General features: G+C 50.4%; 1 protein-coding gene across 2 annotated transcripts in view; it reads left to right on the forward strand.

Annotated features, from left to right (window-relative positions):
• IL16 (interleukin 16) overlaps positions 1-18,127 on the forward strand; it is a 77,585-nt gene that overhangs the window by 45,449 nt on the left and 14,009 nt on the right. For both annotated transcript variants that reach the window (XM_040969990.1, XM_040969989.1), the window contains exons 3-11: positions 1,251-1,396; positions 3,513-3,623; positions 5,896-6,010; positions 7,724-7,797; positions 9,179-9,398; positions 10,371-10,488; positions 11,758-11,890; positions 12,115-12,202; positions 15,075-15,574. In XM_040969990.1, the coding sequence (XP_040825924.1) occupies positions 1,251-1,396; positions 3,513-3,623; positions 5,896-6,010; positions 7,724-7,797; positions 9,179-9,398; positions 10,371-10,488; positions 11,758-11,890; positions 12,115-12,202; positions 15,075-15,574 (1,505 nt within the window). The remainder of the gene's footprint in view (positions 1-1,250; positions 1,397-3,512; positions 3,624-5,895; positions 6,011-7,723; positions 7,798-9,178; positions 9,399-10,370; positions 10,489-11,757; positions 11,891-12,114; positions 12,203-15,074; positions 15,575-18,127) is intronic.

Below are 18,127 nucleotides of genomic sequence, written 5' to 3' on the forward strand. Positions count from 1 at the left end.
CCTGTCCCCTCCCTGAGCGATGCTGGGAGGACTGAGTCGCTTTCTAACCTGGGGAGCTGCAAGGCTCCGCCCACCTGCCACAGGTGGCTTTGGGACACTTGAAAAGCAGCTCAGCTAAAGGGACAGCATCGTCAGTGGGCAGAAGATGCACAGAGAACTAAAGTCGGTCCAGAAACAGGAGGCAAAATATCCTAAAGGGTGATAGTTTAGACATACAAGGGGCTGAAGTATTCTTACACTCAAACGTTAAGATTTTTTAAGTTGAAAGGCAGAATGACAGAGAGCAAAAGAGAGAGAGAGAGAGAGAGATCTGTCACTGGTTCACTCCCCAGATGGACCAGGCCAAAACCAGAAGCCAGTAACGCTATCGGGATCTCCCGGGTGGATGGCAAGGACCAAGCCTCTGGACCACCTGTTCTGCTTTCCCAGGAGTTTACTCAGAAGAGGGGCAGCTGGGATTCGATCCAGCACTCCAGTAGGGGATGGTACTGTCTAAATGGCAGCTTTACGCACTCTGCCACAGTGCTGGCTGCCAAATAACCTTTACCTCAGCTTCTCCATTTCGTTTTAAAAGCACTCTTGTGTCAGACTGCAGGGGAAAAAAAAATCATCTCACCTGTTTTGCTCTGTTCTTTAAAAACATCAGCCACTAGAACACTGTCGAGGACGCTTGGGATGTGTGTGTCATTCAGGGAGGGCTGCCCTCGGTGCCTCTGAAGGTACCTGCAGCTTGTGTTGTGGTGGAATTGAGACCCTGGTTGGGTGGGTGAAAGAGTACTGGGTACCCAGAGATTAAAAAAGTAAAATGCCAATTTCTTTGCATTTTCTCCAAGATTGTTGCTTTGTGTGTGCGTGAACCTGCTGCGTACATGAGGCAGACGCAGAGAACGCCATGTCTCCTCTTGCATGACCTCTGCTTGGCAACTGTCCTGAGAGTCCTTTGCGCTGGCTTTGCCTTCATGGGTTTGAAACCCCCAGGGAGCAGCAGGCACGGGAAGGGACATGGCAGCGTGAGACCAGGGCAGCCTGCTCGGCCTGTTGGAGATGTGGCCGCTGGTTCCTGAGTTGGCGGTACAGCGGGCACGGATGGAGAATGGGTAAAGTCTGCCCACGTCCCTCTCCTGCTCCCCGTGCACCCGGCGTGGGCACGAGAGGGGCTCGCAGCAGGCTCAGGAAGCAGCAGTCCGCCGAGGCTGATTTCCATCTCCTTCAGCCGGTGACTTCTTCCTACTCTTCCTCTCTCGGTGCAGGTGTTAACCCCTACTGCGCAGGGGACACTGATTTTCCCATGACCAAGAAATCCGCCGCGTCAGCCGACCGGCAGCAACCTTATTCGTTGTGTAGTAGCAGAAAGTCGCTCTCGCAGCAACTGGACTGTCCAGCAGCAAAGCCCGCGGTAAGCAGAAAGGGAGGGGAGGCCGGGGGAGAGGCAGGAAAGGGTGGTTCTAACCCACCGGACTGCGGGGCTAGGGAACTGGCTACATGGACCTGGCATCCAGGAGGAGCGTGGTCAGCTCCTGAACGCCTCCTGGTGCCGGACACTCGCAGTTACGGCCACTTCCAGGCTGTGGTGACTAGTAAGAGAAAACTTGGAAAAATTCATGGCAAATTGAAACCAAAAGTGAAGTTTACTTTATTGGGAACACACACACACCCAAGGAATCCGTACATATATATGCATATATTTTGCCTAATACACATTTGCCGTGAACTTGTTGAAGACTGCCGGCGTGGAGAGAACACGCTGCAAACAAATATCATACATGCAAATTGCACAATGACCTTGGAGGTACATGAGGGCAGTGGTGCTGGGACAAGTTAAAGGATTCAGGCATGCTCTCATGGCTGCCAGGGAACGGGGCTGGAAGCTGGGCTGCTTGTGACTCCAGAGCTTGTGGTCTCACCCCTATGACTCTCAGACTGTATTAAGCTCAGAATGTTGCTAACCCCGTTCTATGGGGATGGAGGCTTGGCAAGGTGAGTGGCTGTCTGAGCTTGTGCACTTAAAAAACAAGGGACCAGGACCATTATTATGCCCCAGTAGGTTAAACTGCTGCCAGCCATGCTGGCATGCCATAGGGGTTCATGTCCTGGTTGCTCCACTTTCGCCCCAGCTCCCTGCTAATGTACTTAGGAGGGGAGCAGAAGATGACCCAAGTGTCTGAGCCCCTGCATCCACATGGCCAACCTAGATGAAACTCCTGGCTTCTGGCTTCAGCCTGGTCCAGACGAGGATGTCACAGCCGTTTGTGGAGTGAACCAGCGAGTACCAGATCTCTCTCTTCTCTCCCTTTCTGTCTGTAACATTGCTTTTCAGACATACAAATAAGTATTTAAAAGCAGAAGCCTAAGGTGCTAGAAGTTGAATCACACTCTCCGGGGCTTCCTGCCCATGGTCCATGTTCTGTCCCCTACAGGGCTTCATTCTGCAAGCTGGGAAGTAAGCCTGCAAAGCCCAGAGTCCCTGCCTTGTTTCCTTGGAAACGGCTCACGCTGTCATTTATGGCCGCACAGCGCCCTCTGTCTGCACCCCTCTGTCCCTACTTCCCTTCCAGTTACAAACCCTTCCAGCCTGCAAAGGCCTTTCTGCCAAGCATCGTGGGTGTCCTGTCATGGTGGCCACAGTTCTAACCCCTCCCTCTCCCACTCCCCTGCCCTGGACCTGGCAGCCCAGCCTCCTGACTCCGGATGTCAGCCCAGCAAGGATCACGCATGCGGCTGCCTCAGTCCATTCCCGGCCGTCCTGGGTGGGGTACAGAAGCCCCAGGTGGAAGCTTTCTGAGTCGGAAGACATTGGAAGCAGCAGACACCTGCGAGTTTCTAGCAGCACTGGGAAACAACTGGCAAGACCGTCCTCGTGCGTCAGCACGGTTCTTAGCGTTTGGTCTTCAGAACAACACTATTGAAGTAGGCTCTGTCTGTACCACAGGTTTACTGAGGGGAAACTGAGGCATGGGGGAGAGGCTAGGTCACTTCCCCCAGGGTCTAGGGAGGAGGATGCAAGCCATATAGCTCCAACCACCAAGCTCTGCCATCCCTCACTGGGGTGGCTTCCCATGGCACGGCTTTTACTGGGCACACTTAGTATCTCCTACGCTGGTAGTTAACCAGCTGTCTTCCCTCCCTCTCCATCCTGGAATTGACGCTTGAGGTTTTCAGTCTCTGGATCCCTGGTCTGCTGCCCACCACCCTGTAATCTGGCACCAGCCAGACACTTCGGTGAATGCATTTTGAATTGGGCACAGTTTGCTGAGGGCACGCTTGGCCGAGGACTTCCTCACCTTGACATTTGCCTTTGGCTGTGGGCGACTCATCCTGGGGGCTTCATAGTATGGAGTTCAGCCGAGCTGGCTTCATATCTAGCGACTCCGGCCTCTCCTCAACCACGTGGCGTCCTGGAGAGAATGGCCTCTGGTTGTCTTCATGGTTGGGCCTCCCTCCTCCCCGGGGGAGGCATGTGCTGCTGTCTTATGTCCTTCTGCTCCCTCGTTACGCCTGGCTCCTCATTGCAGGGCACGTCGCGGCCAACAAGGTCCCTGAGCACAGCTCAACTCGTGCAACCATCAGGAGGCCTCCAGGCTTCGGTCATCTCCAACATCGTGCTGATGAAGGGCCAGGCGAAGGTAAGAAAGCCCCCTCTGACTACAGCAAGTCCTGGAAATGACATGATTGTGTTGGGGAGGGGCAGAGCACCAAAGTATATGGGTGGAGACAAGATGAGCAAGCCTCATCCTGCAATTTAGGGCCAGGTGAGTTGTAAGTGACACCTGCTCTCCTGTGTGGACCAAGGGACCCTTTTCTTAGAGAGGATTCCAGTCTGTACTGACTATCTTAGTGATTTCAAAGCCCATTCCTTAATGCCTTCTTGGCATGATGCATTCCAGAATTTACTTTCAGCTGATCCACACTTCAAAATCATTGAAACTAGTTTCAGCTAACCCAAATCTAAAGTTTTAAAAATATGTGCTCCTCACTATCTCTGGGCCATGCTAGGGTCTATCTGTGCACCACACGCTTTGCCATTGTCTGGACTTCCTGTAGAATTCACACTAACTCCAGCTCGCTCTAGATGATGAGGCATCATCCTGATTTCCGTCCCAGCTTTGACAAAGATTCAGAGATGCAACAAAAGCAGCGGTGGTGACTCCTTTAGAATGGTGGACTCAGAGTGGCACAGTTTCCCCTTGCTGGCTCATGCCCCAATTGCCGACAACAGCCGGCTCTGGACCAGGTTGCTGCCAGCTCTCCATCCAGCTCTCTTACAACGGTGGCAGGGCTCCAAACACTCGGGCCATCTTCATTTGCTTTCCCGGGTACGTTAATGGGGAGCTGTTCTGGAAGTGGAGTAGTCGGGACTCGATTCAGTGCTTCTGTATGGGGGTGTCGGCATTGTGTGTGTCATCTTAATCACTGCACTGGGGTGCTGCATCCCACCCCCTGAATGTTTCTCTGCATGGCTCCCCAAACATGCTGCCTCACATGTGGGATTCTCACTCAAATGAAAATAGCTGGGATAGGTATACGTTGATTAGCCCAATGGTCTGGGGGTTGAAACCACTAAGGGTAGAGGGGTCTTGAACCCATCTCTGGTCACCTTGGGTGTGTGAGGGATGGCTGTTGTTGCAGCCTACAGCCTCTTTCCGCCACGTACCTGGAGTCCTCTATCTCCCTGTCTCCGGTCCCACTCTCTCTCCTGAGAGCTCAGCAGGGAGAGGAGCAGAGAAGCAGATGTTGGCTTGCTGGGATGCAGGTGTTTCTGAGCACCAGGGAGTAGTGACTGACTTTCTGATTGGTGAATCACCATGCTTTTGCCCTGGAATTTAGAAAGAAGCAATTTTTCTTCTCTCTCTTTTATTTGTTTAAAACTGGCTTTTAAATTTTTTTGGCAATGCTTAAGAGACATGGGAGAGGTGTAAAGATGATCCAGTGTGGTTTACATTCTCTTGGTTGTGTAGAAGGTACGTTCAATAAATACTCGTGGATGGGGAAAAAATGAAGAATGGAAATCTGGTGTCTGGAGCAGGGGCAATGAGTCTCGAGAATTACCTGCACACCCAAGACCTGGTCACTTACAGAGGCATCTGGTGGGAGGGAGGCTCAGGTTGAGTTCAGAAGGAGGACTCAGAACTTGGAAGGATCAGCAGGTGCTTGAAGTCAGGCCACAGTCAAAAAGTGCAACCGGCTACCAAGACCCAGGCGTTATGCAAAGGGATTTGCATGGGGAACAGAAACCCAATTGTGATTCCCTCTTTTTTCTAGACATGGAGTCTGGAGTCTCAGGGGGAAGGTTACAGAACTTACTCTTGGTCACTTGGTTAGCAAACAACTGACCTAAGGTGATAGTCCCAGACTTCCTGGCCGCTAGGCCCTGTTGCTAACCACCAGGCTATCTTGCCTCACTAGGGAGGGTAAGAATGGGAGTCTCTTGTGATTATTTCGGGAAAGAACTGGTAGCCCATAGAGGAGCCCTGGGACTACTCCTCCCTCATGCTCTTCCTGGACTGGTACTACTCCTGGCCATCATTTTTCTCTCACGTCCTGGGACACAGGTCATGATCACGGCTCTCCTGGCTGTGGTGTGGGTACAATGGCAGCCCTCATTTGAATGGTTCTGTCTAGAGCCAAGCTGCTGCTACTGGTTCCTACCTGGCACACATGCAAAGTGGAACCTGCCCAAAGGCAGAAGGCATTGACAGAATTGCCAGCTGGAGGCATAGACCCAAGGTACTCTGTCTCCTCTGGGCTTGCTCCGAACCTCCAGACTGCATAGCCTAGGTTGGCCTTGGTGCTGATGCCCCAAGGCCCATGGGACAAGGATCCCTCCTTTCCTACGCTCCTTCCTTCATGCAGGATGGAGACAGTCCTAACTCCCACCTGTTCCTCTTCCTTCCCCAGGGCCTGGGCTTCAGCATCGTTGGGGGGAAGGACAGCATTTATGGCCCCATTGGGATTTATGTCAAAACCATCTTCGCTGGAGGAGCAGCTGCTGCTGACGGAAGGTTACAAGAAGGTTGGTTTCTCACCCTGTTTCCAACGACTGTGTGGTTGGGCCAGCGCTGAGGACCACAGGCTGCTTTGCATGGACCTGGGGCTTGGAAGGAGACAGGGAGAGTCTAGCCATGTTGCTGTGGAGCTGCGAAAGCCAGAGGCAGGAGAAGCAGGGCTGCTGAAGAGAGAAGTGGAGAACTGTGGGGTCAGAATCCAGAGTGCACCTTCTGTTATCACCCCAACTTTAGGATTTGAATGTGAACAGGGTGGAGTTAGGGCCACAGGAATGGAGGGCAGTGTATTTTATTTTATTCCCTCAAATGCCAAATTGCCCAAGTCAGGCTTCGTTTTTTTCCCCCTTAGGAATTTGTCCCTTATTTGGTTGTATTGTAAGCACAGAACTCCAGTGATCCGACACTCAGCTTGTTCGGAATTCTAGCCTCCAATCACCGACCTAGCTGCATCCTATAACTTACAAAGTCACACTTTCTATTCTCCGTTCTTGAGGGATCGATTGCCTGCAGCAGAGGCTTGGTGTATGGATGGAGGCCATTCATGTCTCATTTCTATCCTCCTTCCAAAAAGAATTGTGAATGATTCCTTTGGCAAAACTTAAGTCAGTCAACTTCCACTAGATACGGCCACATAAGGGACACAAGAAATCTCTAAGAAGTAAATGGAAAATGCATAGTATGTCTGCCATCTACTTGGAAGAGCTTGAGGTCAGGCTGCTTGGCCTTGTAGGGCAAACATTCTAATGAGTCCGAGTTTATCTCTTTGTGTAATTAGAATCAGGACCCTCTCCACCCTGCTCCCTCCTACTGTTTCCAACACATACATAGTTGGATAAAGTAGGACACTGGAACCCCTAAAGAAATAGAAACTCCAAAATGCCAGAAAACATACATACAAAATTGAAGTGTGGCAAACTCAGGAGATGAAGGGCAAAACCCGGGGGGCTATTCACTGTTTGTATACATGGGGGCAGGGACCAGGAGTCCAGGGACTAGAATTCCAGGAACTAGGAATACAGTTGCCGTAGAACACATGGATCCCCAAATTTAGAGAATACTGCTGAAGCTAGTTCTGACTCAGGAAACCCTCAGGGTGCCTTAGGGTGGAAATAGAAAAAAAAAAAAAAAAAAAGAAAAGCTGGTGGTGATTTAAGGCCTTGGGGAATCCCATAGAAAAATAGAATATTCTGGAAAAATAAGTTCACAGTAAAAGTCAAATACAACATTAGGACATGTCCACTATTAACATGGTTCAGCAGGAAGGAGCGTTAGCTCGAAAACACCTAAGGCAAGGGAACAAGTAGGAAAGACTGTAAAACTTCCCAGTTTAAATTTATTTTCAAATAGAGAAAAAGAAAGAACATAAGTGATAAGGACAGACCAGAATATGATGGAAACAGTAAGTGTAAACAAAATGACTCATGAATTTTTAAAGAAAAATAATATATATTTTTTGAAATTTGAGAAAGTTCAACTTGGCTGATCTTTTGTCAGATTAGATACAGCTGTAAGGAGAATTAGTGACATAGAAATTAAGCCACAGTGAGGGTTGGTACTGTGGCACAGTAGGTTGAATCACCACATGCAATGCCAACATTTCCAATGAGTGTGGTTGTGTATCTCAGTTCTTCCCCTTCTTATCTGACTCTCTGCTAATACCAACTGTGAAAACAAGGGCAGATGGTCCCTGCACCCATATGGGAGATGTTCTCTCTTAACAGGTGATGAGATCCTGGAACTCAACGGGGAGTCGATGGCTGGACTGACACACCAGGATGCCCTGCAGAAGTTCAAGGTGGGTGGTTCTTGTTAAACACATCACAGTCCCTGGGATCTTCAGGCTTAGAAACCATGCCCTCCGCATCACCTTCCTGTGTCCAAATCCATGAATTCAGCAACATTAAACTCTTCATGGGCCAGCTAGTTGATGCCCACCTTGGAACTGTGTTAAACTCAGAACGTAATAGTGTAGGGGCCAGTGTCAAGGAGCAACAGGTTAAGGCTTCCAGTAGGAGGCCCCCTCTAAGTCCTGGCCACTCCAGCTCCCTGCTCACGCATCTGGAAGGCAGCAGAAGATGCCCCAAGTGCTTGGGCCCCTGTGATGCATGTGGGAGGCCCAGATGAAACTCCTGGCTCCTGGCTACAGCCTGACCCAGATTTGGCTGTTGTGATCATTTGGGGAGTAAACCAGCAGACAGAAGCACTCTCTCCTTCTCTGCATCTTCCTTCATCCTCCCTGTCTAACTTTACCTTTCACATAAATAAATCTGAAAAAAAGAAAAAGTAGTATTATAATCTGCCTTGTTGCAGGGGGACAGTTTGTACAGATGCTTTGAAATGCTCTGCATTTATATCAACATATTTACGGATCTGTTTTCAGCTTTTAAGACAATCACTGAAAGATATTTTTGAGTCTACCTAATTAAAATCAAAACTGTAACATATACACATGCATATGTGTGCCTATACATGAATTCACATGTATATATCATGGGAAGTAAATTAAAACATGTTATTTTGGTACAAACATTGTAAAGTCAGTATAGAACATTCAAGAACTTTCTATTAAAAAAAAAACTTTACTGCTTTGAAAAGCAGGGTGACAGAGAGAGGGAAAGACAGATCTTCCATCCACTCCCCAAATGGCCTCAACAGCTGGAGCTGGGCCAGGCTGACGCCAGGAGCCAGGAGCCAGGACCTCCATTCTGGTCTCCCGTGTGGGTGGCAAGGACCCAAGCACTTGGGCCATGTTCTGCTGCCTTCCCCAGGTGCATGTGCAGGGACCTGGGTGAGAAGCAGAGCAGCCAGGACTGGAGTCAGCACTCTGATAACAGATACCGGCATCGCAAGTGGTGGCTTAACCCACACATCCACCCTCTCCACCCTGACCCGTGAACTCTGTGAAGAAAATCTTCTGCGTGCATGGATTTCAGTTTTGCACAAAAACTCTTAACTTTGAATTTCATTTTCTACAAAGTTGTCACTCTTGTATATAGCATCGATACAAAGTATGTTATCTGTAGGAATATGCAGACATCTAAGCCCCTGCACACACAAACACACACACCTGCATTTCCTTTCAAAAGTACTCTATTCCTGCTTCCCAGAGGAGTCACTGGTGTCCACCTGTCCCTCATTGGTCACCCAAGGCTGCCACCCACTCCCTTTCCTTCCAGCAAGCCAAAAAGGGGCTGCTCACCCTCACGGTGAGGACTCGCCTGTCGGCGCCACCCGGTCTGTACAACCAGCTGTCCCCACCACTGAGCCGCTCACTGAGCTCCGGGACCTGTGGGGCCAGGGACAGCAGCTGCTTCACCCTGGACAGCCCAGTGTGCCCCGGCAGCAGTGCCAGCAAGCCCAGCTACAGGATCATGGTGGAGGTGTCTTTGAAGAAAGGTAGGAGCGAAGGGATCTGCACTGTGGGCTGAGTCTCCCTGGGGCGGGGCGGGGTCTCTCTGTTTTGCTGATTTGGGTGATTGCGGGGCTGGGCTGGGTGCTTCACATCTGTTGGTTGATAGGAGCCTAAGACATCCCCATCCGGATGCAGTGCATGGGTTCAGGTGCAGTGGGTTAGAATGAAACAAAAGAAAGCAAATGCTCATCCCATACACCACACACACACACACACACACACACACGTGACACATTCATAGACATGCAAGCAACACAGAGATACACATGGACACACAGACACACACACACACACACATAGACACATTACTGGACACACAAGTAACATAGGCTGCACACAGCATTCAGATGTATCGCCTACTGTTCACAGCTCCCCTTGGGCATTCCCCCATGAGTATAATGATGCCCCCTCACTGTGCACCTGTCTACTGTGTGCTGGGAATCAGGCCCTCAGTCCTTCTCATAGGTGCTCCCACTCCTCCCTCCCCTGACATCTGGGATCTGGTCATGCTGGCCGCTTTCCTCCTGCACCATGGCAGTCTTCTCTCCCCCACTCCTCTCCCAGCATGGGCTGTTTCCAGGCTTGGAAACACTCTGCCCAGCTCTCAACTCCTCCTTCCTGGCTCCTTCTTGTTATCCATGCTTTAAATGTTGTCTCCTCTGATTGTGCAAAGGAGTGCGCAATCCTGTTGCTTTCTAGTACATTCTCCATCAGTTCTCTATGATGCCTCTCTCCTCCTTCCCTTCCTCTTTCCTAATCTTGGCCCCTTGAACCCATGGCCCTTTGCATCCCTTCTGTCACTGTTTCGAGCCTTGTAGTGCCTGCATGGCATTGCTTCTTGGGAATGTGGATAGAGAGGCCTAAGGGGATTGGGGACACTGGCCCCTTCCAGGGTCCGAGGCACTAGCAGGCACCTGGCATAGCTTGGTCACTAGTTTCTCCTTTCTGCCTTGCAGAGGCTGGTGTTGGCCTGGGCATTGGCTTGTGCAGCGTGCCCTACTTCCAGTGCATCTCAGGCATCTTCGTGCACACGCTCTCCCCAGGCTCTGTGGCACATCTGGATGGACGGCTGCGGTAAGTCCTCATTGCTGCTTCCACGAAGAGCCTGGTCCTTGGTGCAGGATGTCAGGAAAGGCTGAGAGTGATCCTGGCTTGGCCCACAGCCTTGATCCTCACAGTGTGGGCCCTGAACCAGGACATGGCGTGAGGGCACCATCTGGAAGCAGGTGGGAAATATAGGTTCTCAGATGCTATGCTCCAGGCTGGCTGACAGCTGCGTCTGCTTGCAGACAGGATCTCAGAGTTTGAATGCCCAGGAGAGATGGAGATGTGTGGCCTCAGGGAATCCCATTGGAAGCAATCACCATGTCATCACCATGCCTTAGCACAAGTTTGACTAACACACAGTTTAGAGTGACCTATGCATAGGGGATCTGATGAAGTTTACATGTGGACTCAATAGAGAAAAAGTAGATTTTCTAAAAACAAAGATTTACTTATTTTTTCATATGAGAGAGAGAGGGGATCCTTCTCCTGCAATATCCAGGCTGTTTCTTTCTTTTTCTTTTTCTGTTCAGGTTGCTAGTAACTTGCTTCCCAACTTGCAAATGAAATGAGTTCTATCACCCGTTGGTCCTTCCTTGTCTTTTTTTCTGTCCTTTATTTGAAAGGTATAGAGACAGAAATCTCCTATCCACTGGCTCATTTCTATGAATGCCCACAAAAGCTGAAGTTGGGCCAGCCAAATCCCGGAACCTGGAATTCAACACAGGTCTCCCATGTGGGTGCCATAACCCTGGTACTTGAGTCTCCCAGGCTATCCAGCAGCAGGAAACCAGAATTAGAAGCAGAGCCAGGGCTGAAACCCAAGGACCCCAAAATGGCTTGTGGGTGTCCCAAACAGCCTCTGTAAGCTGCGACCAATCCTCTCCTTTCTCCTTATTTCCTTTTAAGACCATTTCAATCATTCTGCTGTCCAGTTATGTCTTTGCTTTCTTTTCCAGCATATCTTAACTCATCTGTTCTAACCATTCTGGTTGTAAGGACACCCAGGCTCACATGAATCGTACACTCAGGGTTGATCAGTGAAGTTGCCTCGGTCACATCCTCCATGTCGACTGAGTGTAGCTGAGTGGGAGGAAGAGGAGAGTCACAAACAAACTTGGGTTCACCTTAATCCTTCGTAGGTCTGATATACCTGCCACTTTGTGGTTAAGCACTGGGAGATGCCCTTCTTTGGTTCCCCCTGTTCAGGAAGACAAGAGACTCCCCTTGCTGCTGGAGTGACCCCAAGAGCCTGTATGGGAATGGGCTCTCTAACAGCTTCCTATTGGCATCTGGCAGGTGCGGTGATGAGATTGTGGAGGTCAACGAGTCCCCAGTGCACTGCATGACACTCAATGAGGTCTATGCTGTCCTGAGCCACTGTGATCCCGGGCCGGTCCCCATCATTGTCAGCCGGCATCCAGACCCACAGGTGACACCTGCTGGCTTCTCTTCTTCCAGGATCACCTTATCAGTGCCAAGATCGGAACCAGAAATGGATGAAAGCGGGGGGGTGGGAGGGGGGAGGCTCGGGGCATTCCTGGGTTGGGGCCTGAAGTCCCAAAACCTTGTTCCAAGTTCTTATGGCTGCAGAGGACTGGGGCAGGGCATGGGAGTTTCTACCCTTTGTTTGAGGAGAGGATTGATGTCTTCCAGGTTTCTGAGCAACAACTCAAGGAAGCCGTGGCACAGGCTGCGGAGAACATCAAGTTTGGAAAGGAGAGGCATCAGTGGAGTCTGGAAGGTAAGGGGAATGGTGGGTATTGTCTTGTGGGACCTCAGCCTTCTAAAAAGCTCAGAGATTGCCAGTGAACTCAAAGTGAGAACAGCCATCATGGCCAAACCTGGTGCATGGCCAAGGGTCTAGAGTTAGTAGCAGTCCACTCACCAAACTTGGCTCACATCTTTGCTTGGTCGGGAAGGCACAAGATTATAACAGTACCTCATTGTGACTTATTTTAACTGTCATAGGTACTCTCTGACTCCCTGTAGATTCCATTATTTCCCCTTAGGTTACCACAGGTGGCCAATCAAACCATCATCCCAGTGTACAGTGGAATTTATAACCCCTATCTACAGTGTTAGAATCCTGAGAACCACCAACATTCATTCATACATCCTTTGACTCATCACAGCCAATGTTTAGGCACATGATATGAGAAAAATGCTCCATAAGGTTCTTTTACCCAAAGCCACTGCCCCAGTAGAGAGAGGATCGGAGTGGGGGACCCTGTTGGAATTGGCCAAGTCATCACAGGACATACACATGATGAAACAACGTATGGCCATTAGCCCTGACATTGACAAGGAGGTCAAATGGCCTGGGAAAGCATTCAGTGCAAAGGACAAACCATGTAATTTTATCTCAATTGTGTTTTTACTATGTCCACCTTCCACACATGTAGATAGACTCAGGCAAAGTTACAGAGAAACCCATCAAAGGTTGCCAGTGGTTATCTCTGGCTCATAGGACCACAGATGAATTTTCACTTTCATTTCCCTTCTGTGTGTGTGTGTGTGTGTGTGTGTGTGTGTGTGTGTGTCTGAGTTTTCTCTAAGGAGGATACACTTATTCTACAAGCAGAACAGAACAACACAAGGAACAGTGTTTTTCTTTAAAGAGGATTTGGATTATGAAGTTAGCTAGCCTTGAGTGTTTCCTGTACCCTACAGTGTTCTTACATGAGGTTCTCGTGGTTCTCCAAGCCCTGCAGAACAAGCTGGAATTTGAGCAGCAGAACAGGCCTGAACTACTGACCTGTAATTATAGAACTATGATGGTTTACCACTAGAAAGAGGACAGCCCTAAAGCAGGAAACGGCAGGAGTAGGAGCCTGGCACCAGGAAGTGTCCCGTCCAGCAGGACAGTCAACGGGGGTTGAGACCAACCTAGGAGAGAATAAGGGACAAGAGACACGAAGAATGGACAGCAAGACAGGATGTCTGATCAAGCTGTCAGTTTATTGATTTTAATTGAGGGTTTTTATATTCTTCAGTAACTAAGGCTCAGGGAGGAAAGGAGAAACTGGGATGCAAGCCATGGTCTCAAGACCGATTGTTCTTGAGCAGCTACCATATCAACCATAGTAACCAACATATCAACAATAGCATAGGTAACCAGTAACAAGATGTCAGCAGGTATAGTATAAATCACATTCTGAAACAGTTGCTAGAAACAATTGAAGCTAAGCGTGTGATTAGTTTCATAACTTCTTTCCCAAACATCTAGCCAGCTGGGAGTTTTCCACTGGCCCATAGTTCTATATTCAAAATGGCTTCAGTGTGGCTACAGAACACGGCTCCTGACATGGCTTCAGTGTGGCTATGGTACACGGCTCCTGACAAGGAAGGAGGGCTAGAATGCAGAGGGGAAAAGTCAGATTTGTGGGCTGGCTTGATCATCAGCTGGAAAGAAAACCTAAACTAGTATGGATGAGCCTCAATGTGCCTGCTCAGTTGCTCTCTCTCCTAGCCGTCAACCCTCAAGCCTGCTGGAATTTGTAGCTTCATTTCATGGCCAGGGAAATGGAGTGTGGAGGACTGGGTTTTCTAGGCACAGTTCACTGACATGGGGCTTCGCAGGAGAGATGTTTCCACCTGTGGCAGGGCTGGGCTGAGGGAGGAGTGGGAGATGAGATGGTCACCAGGCCACCTTGGCCAGCTGCTGAGGGCCTGCATCTAGCAGGCACCTTCAGAGCTGATCCCTGTTGGCAGAACTGACCGAGGCTTTGGGACACTCCAAATAATCTGTGAGCACATGGAATTTAAACATAAGTTTATTGGGTGCATTTAAAAAAAAATCCATGCCTTGGTATTTTCACAATATACATTTTTTGGTGAACTTTCTAAAGCAATCCAATTTCAAAATTTTTGCACCAGGATAATTTATCTCTTAATTCCAATTCCTGTGAACTGTTTGATTTCCCATGTAGCCCCTCTCCCTTACTCACTGGATGACGTGACTCTCTGTAGCTGAGGCTGCCTCTGGAGAAGCTGATGGCTCAGGACATCTGCCAGCTGTCTCCCCATCGCTGGAAACTTGGCCCTTCCCTGATGGCTACCATCTCCTAGTGCACCACCCACAGTTCAGAAAGGCTGTGTTCAGTGTTGTGGTGCAGGGGGTTGCGTCATCATTTGGAATGCCATCACGCCATAGCAGAGTGCTGCTTCAGGTTTCAGCTCCCTGCTGATGTGTTTAAGGGAGCGATAGATGGTTGTGGCCCAAGTGCGTGGGTTCCTGACACCCACATGGGAGACCTGGATGGAATTTCTGGGCTCCTGGAGTCATCCTGGCCCAGTTCCAGATGTTGCAGCCATTTGGGGAAAATAAATTAGTAGATGGAAGATCTCTTTCACTCTCTGGGCTGTACCTTTCAGCTAAATAAACAAGCAATGAAAAGTTGCAAATTTTCCCAGCCAAAGTTGGCCAGCTCCTCAGGGTTCAAACCCAAGCCTGTTGACCTTCAAACTTCAAGAGGCCTCTGATAGTGGGGTGCAGTGTGGGGACCTACAGATGCCTTGAGGAAGGTCAGGACGGTGGTAAGGTGGAGGAGGGAGGGGAGCTCCCACCGCCTCCCAGGGCTTAGCCATGCACATCTCTCTGCTTTCCCGTGTAGGTGTGAAGAGGCTGGAGAGCAGCTGGCACGGGCGGCCCACCCTGGAAAAGGAGCGAGAGAAGAACTCAGCACCCCCACATCGCAGGGCCCAGAAGGTCATGATCCGCTCCAGCAGCGACAGCAGCTACATGTCCGGGTCCCCGGGGGGCAGCCCCAGCAGTGCTGACGGAGGTGGAGGCACAGAGAATAGACCCTCTAATCAGAAAGTCAGCAGGCACAGCCCCAGCCTGCACCTGGGCCAGCAGCCCGAGGTGCCTCCCTCAACTCTCTCATCCAGACCACTCCAGGACAGCCCACCCCAGCAGCCGGAGAGCCAGGACACCCACCCACCAGTGCGGCTGAAGAAATCCTTTGAGATTTTTGTGAGAAAGCCCACGTCCTGCAAGCCCAAACCCCCACCCAGAAAATACTTCAAAAGTGATAGTGACCCCCAAAAGGGTCTAGCAGAGACGGAGAACTCTTCAAGTCCTTCTGGGCACACCTTGTCCACCTGCTGCCAGGTAAGATGACGTGTCTGGGTCACACATGGTCACGGCTGCTTAGCCGTGAAGTTGCATCTCGGGGAAGCAGAGCCTGGGTCCCTGCTGCTGTAGCTGAGAACAGCTAAAACTTAGGACTCAGGGTAAACCTGGCAGTGGTACGACAGGACTGAAGCATGGCAGATCCCAGACTGGACTTCCATGCCTCTCGCTGGTTTCTGGGTTCCCCTGTAACAATTGGGAACACACAGTTCCCCATGAGGCTCCTCTGCATACCTTACACCGTGGGGAAGCGACTGCATTCCTGGAAACCTACTCCATGGCCGGAGGGAGGGAGGGCCAGACGTCTCTGCCCAGGGACCATTTGGGGTCAGCTAGTGTGGGGGGAGGGAGGAGGGGGACATTTGTTACCCGAGGGTAATCACGTTTGTCACCCTCTGCTGGATGTGACTGGGTAAAACCGGTTGGTGTTTCTTCCCAGCCCCTTTGGGGAAGTCCGAAGCTTCCATGTCGGAGGTTTCCAAGGTGGGGATTGAGGTTCTGTCTGGCGACCCCCACAAAGGGCTGGTGATGGCTCAGGCACGGTTGTGTTCAGCATAGTGACATCTCCTGCACCTGCTGCTTTTCAGCAGATGGCTCTGACTTGATCCATTTCTCTCTGTGTATTGAAATCTTCTTGTGGTCCTAACAAAAGGTGTGTGGGCTGGGCCCGAGGTAGACAAAGCAGGAAGCTTGCTCAAGGTCACAGGGTTTGCCGAGGGTGCCTGTGAGCCCCCATGCTCACCGTCTCTCCCATCCTCCTGGGCGGCTGCCGTTGCTGGCCATGTAGGATGGGCTCTGCAAATGTCTTGAACCCTTTGCTTAGGATGGCTGACATAATGCAGGAGGCTAAGTGAGTCCTGAGGAGGAGGTGAGAGGGCAGGAAGGGAAGCAGGAAGCCAGCTAGTTCATAAGAGGAAGTAGAGAGTGAAGGAAGTGGCTGTCTAGCGGCAGCACGCAGGGTTGCTCAGTGGGGTCTGCGCCCCCACCTCCTCCTGGAAGCAGATGTATTTTCCTCTGGACTCGACCTCTTAAGTGGAGAGAACAGACCTATAGCAGGCAAGCTGGAAGCATGTGTGCTGTCTTCTGTGGAGAAGGAAGTGTGCAGAGCAGGTGCACTCTGGAAACGCCCATGTGCCCCCTTGCCTGTGCAGGACCATATAAGGGCAAGCAGATTCTGCGAGCAAGGCCAGGGCAGGCAGCTGCCTGAGCAGGAGGAGGCGGGGCTTCGGCATGGATGGCTGGGTCAGCAGCTTCCACAGAGCAGCTTCCCTTGTCATTGGCTCCCTGTCCTGCCCATCAGAATCCACCACCTCCTCCTCCCACCGGCAGTGCTGTCCTACCCCCATGGCAGCAGGCTCTCATCCTATTACCCTTGCCCCACAAAACACAATGTACAGAGGCAAGTGTCACAGCAAAGGAATTACAGCACAACAGATGACAGGAAGCAGTTGTGATCGGTTCTGGGGGTGTGTGTTCCTCCATGATCCCTGAGGAACAAGCTCTCTCCCACCCCACTCTTCTCCCTGCGGTCTTCCCTCTCCAGGGTTCTTAGGCCAACAACTGGCCCCAGATCTTTCCTACCTCCTGTAACTCAGCGGCCTTAGCCTCCACATTTAAGATGACCTCCGTTCTCTTCGTTTGACTTTGCTGGGTCACTGTAACCCTGTGAGTGCAGCTTGGTGGGTTCCAATGTGTTGTTTCCATCTGTGGCTACATTGTGTGAGATTCACATAGACTCATGGCGCCATAATGAAGTGGGAGGAGCTAGGAGAGCCAGCACCTCAGACTTCCATCCTTTCTGTGTCCCGAGAACCTTGGAAATCCTCTCTTCTTGCTGCTCATGTTGCACGATAAATGGTTGTTAGCTGCAGAAAGTCTACCGGGCACCAGAACACCACAACTTTCTCCTCCTACTAAACTGCAATGCAAACCCTCCGACAGAGCTCTCCCTCGCTCTTCTTCCTACCCCTTCCTGGCCTCTGACCATCACTGTTCTAATTGCAACATCTACAAGAGCCTTCCTTCCTTCTTTCCTTCCTTAATTGCTTCCTTTCTTCCTTTCCTATTCTTCTTTTTCTTTCTTTTAATTCCACATGTAATGAGATGATTTAATATTTGCCTTTCTGTGCTCAGTTATTCTCCCTCAGTGTAACACCTTTCAGGTCCATTCTTGTTGCAAAACACAGGACCCTCTCCTTTTCTTGCATTCTTAAACAAAACTCACTACTTTATCCCCTCCCTTCTAAGTCCACTTCTCAGTTTTCCCTTCCCCTCTTTCTTCACCTTTTTGGCTTATCCACCAAGTTACCAGACAAGAAGCATGATTCGGGTCCATTTGTGCAAAGCCAAATTTATTTTCAGGACTAATTGAAAAAGCCTCCCATGGAAAGGATGCAGCATCAGGTGTGTGAGGAAAGTGTGTGTGTGTGTTTCAAGATGCATGGCTACTTACACAGCTACCTGTGGCACCAGATGTGTCCACCTGTAAAGGTGCCAGAAATTGGCGTGCATGGTCAGAGCTCTCTCAGCCGG

This window comes from Ochotona curzoniae, unplaced genomic scaffold, assembly GCF_017591425.1.
Source record: "Ochotona curzoniae isolate NIBS_2020 unplaced genomic scaffold, NIBS_Ocur_1.0 scaffold_4701, whole genome shotgun sequence".
In the NCBI taxonomy this organism is placed as follows: domain Eukaryota; kingdom Metazoa; phylum Chordata; class Mammalia; order Lagomorpha; family Ochotonidae; genus Ochotona; species Ochotona curzoniae.